Below are 9,473 nucleotides of genomic sequence, written 5' to 3' on the forward strand. Positions count from 1 at the left end.
GCGCGCACACACACCATTATCAACAATAAAGGATCCACCCAATTTGTTGCTTTTTGGGTTTTCTTTCCCAGTACAGGAATTCGAACTCAGGACCTTACACTTGCCAGACAGGCACAGTGCCACTGAGCTACTTTTTCGGCCCAGGATTACCTGTTTTTAACTCAAGTGTGACCCCACACCCAGGAGCCACAGAATGGCCCTTGTAACTGGGTTGATCTCTCTGAGGCAGAGCCTGGTGGCTAGTTTTAAGCAGGAGGCTATTATGTGCTGTAAAGTCTGGGAACACTGAGAGGTCCTTGATGGCAGGACTCTAATCCAATTCATTCCTATCTCCAGTGTCCAGCACAGAGCCTGGCTCCACGTAGAGGCTCAATAAATAGTTGATAGATGAATAAATAGCTTAGTCATTACTTCATCTGTAAAATAGAAATAATCACATAATACCTTCCTAATAGGAAGAACTGAATATGCTAATATTTATGAAGAGCCCAAAACATTGCCTGGCATATAAAAGTGTTCTGCCAGTTACATATGAATATGGATATGTAAATAAAAGCTTTTCCTAGAAGTTAGGGAATCCAAGTTTATTAGAAACATTCTGACAAAAAAGGAAGGTGTGAAGAGAGGGCCCAGCCCGATTCCACTCCTTCTCATCCCCCAGAATAGACCACCAGTTTGTATCCCGCAAACTGGCTCCTTCTCCCTTGGGGTGGGTCCCCAGGGGGACCCACACTGCACTGTTGAAGCAGGATGGATACCCTAGTTCTCAGGACACTGCAGGATGTCATAGGTCACATAGCCCACTTCGTCCACCTGGTTCATTTCATTCCGGAAACTCACTCGCCAGTAGAAGCGGTCCTGGCAGAAGTAGGCTTTCTCTGCAGGGGAGAGGCAGGCATGAAAGAGGTGACTCCTATCCTCCCACATACATCTACAGAGTCAGGAGCAAGACTTTTGCAATCATTCCTCCTGGCTTTTCTGGATCTTTCCAATGTTTTTCACATGACTCTCCACCTCCCCACCTTCCTGTGAGATGCTGGAGGGCACAGAACCTGGCACACAGTAGGTGCTGTGAATACATTTTATGAATGAATCTGCAAATAAATGAATGGATGGTCTATCTTAATGCTCAGAACAATTCATTCAACATTCATTCATTGAGAAAATTTATGTATTCATTCAAAAATTTTACTAGGACTAGGAGTGTAGCTCAGAGGTAGAGTATTTTTCCCTAACATGCACAAGGCCCTGGGTTTGATCTCCAGAAAACCACAAAAAAAAATTGCTGAGTGCCTACTATGTGTCAAGCACATTAGAGGCACTAGAAATACAACAGAGAAAAATGCAGGCATGATCTCAATTCTTTTGGTGCTAACTCTAGTGAGGCAAGACATACAATTAACCAAGCAAACATGAAAATAAATGAGATTGATTCTGACAACCCAGACAGAGCTGGAGGAAATAAAAAAGTGAATAGAAAATGATGGACAAGGAAGGCCTTTCTGAAATGGTGGCCTTAGCACTGGGATCTGAAGGATGATTGAAAGGCAGCCTGGTGACAGTTTAAGGGGAAAAGCCTTCCAGATAAAGGGAACAACTGGCACAAAGGCCCTAAGCTATGAATGACCTTGATCTGTTCAAAGCTGGCGGTGTAGGTGGAGCATAGTGAATGACAGGAGTAGCCTGAATGACAGGAGTAGCTGGAGCAGATGAGAACACAGACATAAAGAGGAAGGGGAGGATGGACCCTGTTAGTTTCTCTGACCTTGGAATAGATTTGGAGTCACCCCCGGGACCACTGCCCTGCACTCCTAACCTCTCCCTGCTCTCAGGGAATACATTAAAGGAATTGGACCTACACATGGTGGCACACACCTGTCATCCCAGCACTCTGGGAGGCTGAGGCAGGATCACAAAAGCCCAGCCTAGGCTACTTAATGACCTAGCAAGCCCCTTTCTCAAAAAATAAAAATATAAGGGCTAGGGATGTAGTTCTGTGTGAAAGTCCTGGGTTCAATCCCCAGTACCACAGAAAAATAAAAATAAAAAATTAAGTTGAGCTTGGTGGCATACATCTGTAATCCCAGCACTCTGGGAAAAAGGAAGAGTACAAGTTCAAACCAAGCCTGGGCAACTTAGCAATTTATTGAGACCCTGTCTCAAAAAATAAACAAACAAATAAATAAATAAATAAACCAAAGGACTGGGAATATAGTTCAGTGTGATAGCCCTGAGTTCAATTCCCAGTGCCATAAACAAACAAACGAATATATTAGATAACCAGTGCAGAGTGGACTGGGGTGTTTGCAAAGGAAACAGTGAAAAATTATAGCTTCAAAAGAAGGCTTTGGTGGTAGTGTCAACAGACCTTGCCAATTGATGGGAGGTAAGCAGTGAAAAAGTAAAAGTAAATGTAGCTATCTTCTCCAGTTTACAGTTGGGGAGGCCACGCTCTGAGTGTGACAGGATTTGCCCAAAGACACACAGCTGTGCGCTGTTTTAATCTCTCACTGTATTCCTGGGGCAGCAGTGTTTGGCCCAGTATAGGCACTTGTTAAAGATTATCTAATAAAGGATGCTCCTCCTTGCAAACCACATGCCCTGTGGCAGCCTCCAGCTGGGGAGGCCAGAAATCTGGGTCCCAGTCCTGGCTGTGCCCCTTGAGTCCCTGTATGACCTGGGAAGGTCTCTGTCTCTAGCGGAGCTGGGACGTTTGCCTCCATCTCCAAGGGCTTTTTCTCTTGCTTGCATGGAATTTGGCCAATCATGGAGGCAGGGCAGGCTGGCGTGGGAGGTATCTCACAGAGAGACCCTCCCCCACCCGCATCTGCAGCCAGCCCTCACCTCGGTACTGGAAGACGTTGTGCATGTCCAAGGGCACCCCCGGGAACATATGGTCCACCGGAGTGACGCTCCGGGAATCCACCCTCTGCGTCTTCACGTCAAACCTGCAGGAAGTGGCGAGCAGACAGGTGCTGAGCCAGCGGCGGGCGGGCGGCGCCCGGGCTCCCCCTGGCGGCGGCCGCGGTGGCTCTCACCTCCAGAAGCGCTCCCTGCTGAAGAGCAGCGCCTTTCCGCCTCCGCGCGAGATCACCCCGGTGACCTGGGTCACCTCCGAGCCCAGGCCCAGTTTGTCCAGACGCCTTGGGCCCAGCACCGACGCGCCTGTGTACACCCACACTTGGCGCCCTGCAGGGGAGAAGGGTCAAGGTCACGTCGACCTGGAGGCGCTGTGGAGCCTTTTCCTAGTCCGCCGTGCCCGCAGTCTCTGTGCCCAAGGGGCAGAGCCACTGGGTACGATTGTGCAAGGGCGCTGCGAGGTGCAAGACTAGAAATTCAGCCCGGATAAACGTGTTAAATTGCGTCCGCCAGGAGGGGGCGCCCTTTTCTAATTCTCGTCGGATTCTCAGGTTATCCTGGATTGATCCTCCCTGACTGGTGGGGGATGAAGGGTAGTGAAGGGAGAGAGGAGGATACTAACCCGAGAAGAAGAAAATCTTCTTGGAAAGTGGCTCCTCAAAGGCAGAGTCCAGTCTGGCGGGCAGCGCGGGCCACGTGTCGGCGATAAGGAACGGGCCCTGCAGCTGACGCCTTCGGCCTTCAGAAAACCTCCAGTACCGCCTGGGAACGGGACGGAGACAGGGCACTGACTCTTGAGGGAGGGCCAGTGGACGGGGAGGGAGGGACAGCCCGGGCCTCCTCCAACACCTTCCCTCGTCCACACATCCCGGCAGCTCACCCATCCTTGAAGAAATGCAGATAGTTCCCGATCTCCGCGATGGCATCAAAAATGTTCACGTTGCAGGGATTGTCCACCGGATCCGGAGGGGGGCCCGCAGTGGGGGGGCCTGTCGGGCCAGCTGCAGGAGGGCCTGTAGGGCCAGCTGTGGGGTGAGCAGTGGGGGGCAGGGTAGGGCAGACAGTGGAGGGCGCCGTGGGCTGTGGTTCACGCGTGGTGGTGACTGGAGGTCTCGGTTCAGGTTCAGGGCCAGGTCCTGAAAAGAGGTCCTGGATGAGACACTTGTAGGGTGCATAGCTCTTCCCCCAGGTGAGCACAGCCCTGTGCTGGCGCGCTCTCCTCACTTAGACGCTGAAGTCATTCCCCCAGCCGTGGATGGGGAGCTGCCCCACACTTGGCTCTTATTCAAGCCATGTTCATTCATCCCTGGGCTGCTTTAGGCCCTGGGTCGAGCTCTGTGGATTGAAAATAGGTAGCTCTGTCCCCGGCCCAGGCCAGTGGGAGTATCTTTTGAATGTCACCATGACAAACCTAGTGCTGAGAGCTTTATAAACTCACAGAATCGGCTGGTTTGATCTTCAGAGAAACACTATGAATTTGATTCTTCAATATGCCTTTTCCTCTCTCTCCTCTGTGGTGCTGGGGATAGAACCCAGCTCCTCACGCATGCCAGGCAAGGGCTCGACTGCTAAGCCACACACCCAAGTCCTAGGGATTGAGCCCAAGGCCTTCCCACTGAGCTACACCCCTGGCGTTCTGGGGGGTTTGTTTTTGTGTTGTGTTGCGTTGTGACTTTTGGAGACAGGGGCTCACTAAGTTGTTAAATTGCCCAGGCTGGGTTTGAAGTTGCCATCCAGCTTAGAGCCTCAGTTCTTCAGCACCATCTCCAAGCACTGACAGGGGGTAACTGGTCCCTGGTCCTGTCCCAGAGGGATGTCGAGGTCCCATCCCATTCTCTGGCCCTGCGGCTAAGCCACACCCCGACCTCTGCTTCTCCTATCGCTGTCCTGCAACCTCACCATAGAGATGTTGGATGCCCTTCACATCATCCTCGTGCAGCGGGGAGCCCTCGAGGAAACGGTACATGGGGTACATGAGCGCCTCTGGCACAGAGGAGTGATCTAAGCCCAGCGCGTGGCCAAACTCGTGTGCTGCCACAAGGAATAGGCTGTATCCTGGAGGGAAAGGAGAGCCTGAGACCGAGCGCCAGGCCAAGCCCCCTCCGCGGCCACAGCCCACGAGCCACGGCACCCCGCGCACCTTGGTCTGCGCAGAAGCCCCACTTCCTGTCAGTGTCGAAGTTCGAGGTGGTGGCGCACCACAGGCGCCCATCGCGGCGACCCTCACCGGTGCAGGACGAGTACTCCTTGCCCAGGAAGACGAAGGGGAAGACGCACAGCTCCCCGGCCGCGTTGCCGCCAATCACAGTCGCGTCGGCTGAGGAGACCCGGGGCCTCGGGTGAGCCCGGCGTTGGGTCCAATCAGGTGCCGGGGGGGGGGGGGGACAGACACAGGCCCTAGAGTCCCAGTGACCTATTTTTTTAACGCCTAGGGGGCGCTGTGCAGCCACTGAGACCAGGAAACTTGTGGGGAGAGCCTGAGGCCCCAAAGCCTCGGAGGTGCAGGCACCGCTGGAAACGGTGGATGTGATGGTGGTGGGCGCAGGAGCAGTGGAGGGACAAAATGCCACTGTGGTTTCAGGGACCAGCGCGCCATAGGAGAGCGGGGCTGAAACTGGCGGCGGGGCGGCGGTACCTCGAGTGGGGCAGAAGCCGTAGAGCTTGTCCTGGTCGAAGTTGGCGGTGGTGGCGCACCAGCGGTAGCCGTCGGAGCGACCCTCGGTGGTGCAAGCGGAGTAGGAGCGGCCCTCGAAGGTGAAGGGAAACACGCAGGGCTGGCCGTCTCCGTTGCCATGCTGGGTGTAAAGTCCTGGGGGACCCAGAGCGTTACTCCCAAGGGCCTCGCGCTGTTGGCCCCTGGACCGGCCGCAGCCCATCCCTCCTGTCTTCCTCTCCCAGGAAAGGAAACGGCCCAGAGGGCGGCGGAGCACTGCAGGCCGCACAGCGCACGAGGGGCAGGGGGTTTAGAACCAAAGCCCCGCCCGCCCGGCGGAGGCGCCCGCCCGCGCTTGCGCCGCGACCCCACACTCACTCTCGCTGGGGCAGAACCCGTACTGGCGGTCGGTGTCGTAGTCGGCCGTGGTGCTGCACCAAGGCTTGTCGTCAGTGCGGCCGTCGGTGGTGCAGGCGGAGTAGGAGCGGCCGGCGAAGGTGAAGGGGAAGTGGCAGGGGGCGCCGTCCGCGTTTCCAAAGTAAGTGGGAACCACTGCAGGAAGAGGGGACTGGAGTGGGGTGGCTGGGGATGGGTGTGGGGGAGAAAGGGACGTGGGGAGGGAGGAGAGGGGCCGGGGTGGCTTAGGATCTCGGGTCTCGGGTCTCACCGACGCCCTTGCCCAAAGTCCACAACTCTTCATCGTCAAAGTGGGCATCTCCCTGAATGCCGGGGCCCGGGGGAAAGGCGTGGGCCAGAAGCCCGTCCTTCCCATCGAATGGATACCCGTCTCCGTGCTCTGTAAAAGCGGGTGGAGTGGAAGGCGCTCAGCCGCTCAGCCGCCGCCACTGTCCAGGGGCGCGGAATTCCCCGCGCGGCTCTCCGAGCCTTGCGCTCCGGAGGAGGGGGCGACAAAGGGCGAGCGGTGGCCCAGGCTGCCGAGCGGTCTCAGTCAGGAGACAGCTGGTCCGCCCCCCCCAGACTCTCCGCGCTCCTCCCTCGCAGACCCCCGCCCCCACCCCCGGCCAGCAGTCCTGGCTTTCCGGTTCTGACCCGCGACACCAAACTGGATGACGATGTCTGCGTCGCGGCCGTACACACGAGTGAAGGTGAGTGGCGTCACTGCGCTCCACACCGCGAAGGCGCGCGCAAAGGCGTCGTCGATCAAGGCGCGCGGCAAGTCTTCTGAGTAGTTCTGGATCCTGTAGGGGAAAAGCAAGGGGAACGAGGTTAGAGTGCGAAACGGGCGGGGCGGCGGCGGGAGTCCAGGTCTCAGAGCCGTCTGGGGACGGTGCTTCCTGCTGTCCGTGCCTTCGTCTGTACGGCGCACCCCAAACCCCGTGTGCGCTCACAGATGGCCCTGACGGGAGGACTTGGACTGCTACGACCACTTCCCCAAAGGGGAAACTGAGGCTCGGAGGGGCAGCCACTCGCCCCAGACCGTATATTAACCAGTGAAACCCCGACCGTCTGAGGCTATTTCATTCGCCCTACAGCGGCACTGCCTCTCCTCGAGCTGCTCACCAGTATGTGATGTTGCGATGGTGCCACCGGAGGTCGCCCTCGAAGGTTTGGAATTTGCCCACATCCGGGACACCGCAGCGTGGGGTGCGGATGGCCTCCAGCGTGGCGCTGTCCAGCTCGCCGGTCTCGGGTAGGGACAGCTGCTTCTGAAGCAGCAGCAGTGAGGCCCGAAGGGACTTGTTCCCCTGGTGCATATTGGCCACACGAGTGTACCCATAGCGGAACAGGTATTCCTGTGGATGGAGGGCAGATGTCTCAGAGCCCTGACCCCCTTCTCTGTCCTTCTAGGCCAGGACTATCCCTCTGGCACTCAGGGATGATCGATAAGACGTTAATCCCAGAACACCAGTGCTTTCTTCCCTCCTGCAGACACCCTCAGCCCCTTCCTATCCCTGTGCCTCCCGCTCAAGCCTACTAGAGGACCCCCTAGTTTGTCCCTGTTCATTCCCAACCTGTGCTCACCCAGAACCTTCCAGGCCCCACCCCTACTATTTCCCATTGCCCACCTAGGACACCTGCATTGCCCATCCTGTCCATCACTGCCCAGAGCCTTCACAGGACACCCAGTGCCTTACCCTGGGCACCCCTGTTCCCCAGACATGCCCACCACCCCACACATCCTAAAGCATCTCTGAGGCCCCATGGCCTCTCTGGCACATGGACACCTTCCTGGCCAGCCCTCCCCATCTCTCCACCATGGCATCTGCCTACCTCTGCCAGCTGTTTGTCAGTAAGATTGGAGCTTCTCAAGTCTCTGGGGAAGATCACAAGGGTAGGCTGGGGCCTTTGAGGGGCGGCAGAGCAGCAGCCCAGTACCAGGAGCACCACCAGGGGCTGCCAGGGACTCATGGTGAGGGTGGCAGTGTCGCTGCAGTGGCCCTCCCAGGGGCTTTAAGAAGGCACTTCTACTGAATCAGTGACCCCGCCCTCCCCTCCTGGCGGGTGCTGACTCAGGGTATGGGGGTGTGTGCGTGTGTACCATGCATGCGTTCGTGTATGTGGGTGTGTGTGTGTTGGACAGCCACAGCATGAAAAGGCAAAGAAACAGCTTACACCACCTCCTCCTCTCCCCACTGTGTGCAGTGACCACTGCCTAGTCGGGCAGGACCCCAGACCTGCAGGAAACCACAGGTGCCCAGAGGCGGGCCTGGTTTTGCAAACTGCAGAGTTTGTGGAAGAGGGAGGGAGGGGAATGAGGCTAAAGGACTCCCTCAGCCCTCCATCTGAAGGCCCCAAGTGCTCAGCCAAGGAAAGGCTGGCAGGGGCCGGGGATTTAGCTCTGTGGTTCTGCTGCCTGCTGTGCAAGTGCAAGGACCCAAGTTCGATCCCCGGTATCAAAAAAAAAAAAAAAAAGAAAGGCTAGCAGATGCCCTGAGTCCTCTTTCCAGGGACTCCCTGAGATCCCTGGCCCTGTCCTTGTCCTTCTTCATCGCCCTCTCCCTGCCCAGACCCCACCACACCCCTGCCCACAATCCAGGCCCATCCCCACTCTCCTCCCTGGCAGCCTTCTTTGACTCAGCTTCCTCTCCCATTCCATCTGGGGTGGAAGGAGTAGGTTCTTCAAGGCAGGAATTGGGGAATTCCCCCTGGGCAAGCCCCCAATGTGGCTTAGTGAAGCATCTGGAAACATCTGCAGCATCTACAAACCAGCAGAGGCGGCTCTGTGCTCTTCCTTAAAGGCCTCAGAGACATGTCCTCATCACTCTGGATTTGTTTCCTCAGCTGTAAAAATGGGCCTTTTACCCCTAAATTAATGTGGGGATAAAAATGAGATCAAGCACATAAACTGCTTAGTACAGTGCATGTTGTAAGCCCTCAATAGATGGTGGTGATTGTTTTTAATTACTAAGGCCAAGATGAGGATGGTCCCCTAGTTTCAGATGACTGGGGTCTGGGGCTCTAAGCTGCCATGTGACCTGGAAGAAGTGCCTTCTTTGGGGGCTCTGGATTTTTTAACTGCCCTTCCCCTCCTCCAGCTCTGCTCTAGCCAGCGAAAGCTTCAATGCCAGTTATTACCACTTCTGCCAATAACCAGCAGCCTCCCTCCCTCCCTTCCAGCCAGCTTGCCAGTTTATGACAGGGCAGATATTTGCCTTCATCAAGGCTTTGTTTGGGAAGAACAATAATAATTCAAGCTGTATGTAAAGGGCCTACTATGTGCCAGGCACTTTATACACTTATCTGGTAAGTGAGTCTGAGATGAAGACAATTATTTCCCTTATAGGAAAATAGATGCTCTGAAGTTTCCTAGTTAATGAACATCTGCTTTGTAGTCACCCAGTCCTGAATTTCAGTACCAGAGCTGTCCCCTCCATTAAATGGTAAATGCTTAAATAAAATTTTTTCAAATGTATTACAGTAAAAGAGACACTCTCATTAACCTTCCTCAAAATACCCACCCACACTTCAAAAACACTAATCCCATCATTCTTGCCTTTTT

At 55.3% G+C, this 9,473-nt stretch overlaps 1 protein-coding gene across 1 annotated transcript; it reads right to left on the reverse strand.

The window, feature by feature from the left end:
- Positions 1–569: 569 nt before the first annotated feature.
- On the reverse strand, positions 570–7,999 carry Mmp9 (matrix metallopeptidase 9). Its single transcript, XM_004858120.4, has 13 exons — positions 7,745–7,999; positions 7,034–7,266; positions 6,563–6,711; positions 6,180–6,308; positions 5,891–6,064; positions 5,495–5,668; positions 5,000–5,176; positions 4,759–4,914; positions 3,740–3,995; positions 3,482–3,621; positions 3,039–3,189; positions 2,845–2,948; positions 570–878 (listed from the first exon to the last, which is right to left on the reverse strand). The coding sequence occupies exons 1-13, from the start codon at positions 7,880–7,882 to the stop codon at positions 760–762; spliced, it is 2,100 nt and encodes a 699-aa protein (XP_004858177.2). The 5' UTR covers positions 7,883–7,999; the 3' UTR covers positions 570–759.
- Positions 8,000–9,473: the final 1,474 nt, after the last annotated feature.

The sequence above is a fragment of the Heterocephalus glaber genome, unplaced genomic scaffold (assembly GCF_053883595.1).
Source record: "Heterocephalus glaber isolate CG9 unplaced genomic scaffold, H.glaber_assembly_v1.0 deba00001673, whole genome shotgun sequence".
Lineage (NCBI taxonomy): Eukaryota > Metazoa > Chordata > Mammalia > Rodentia > Bathyergidae > Heterocephalus > Heterocephalus glaber.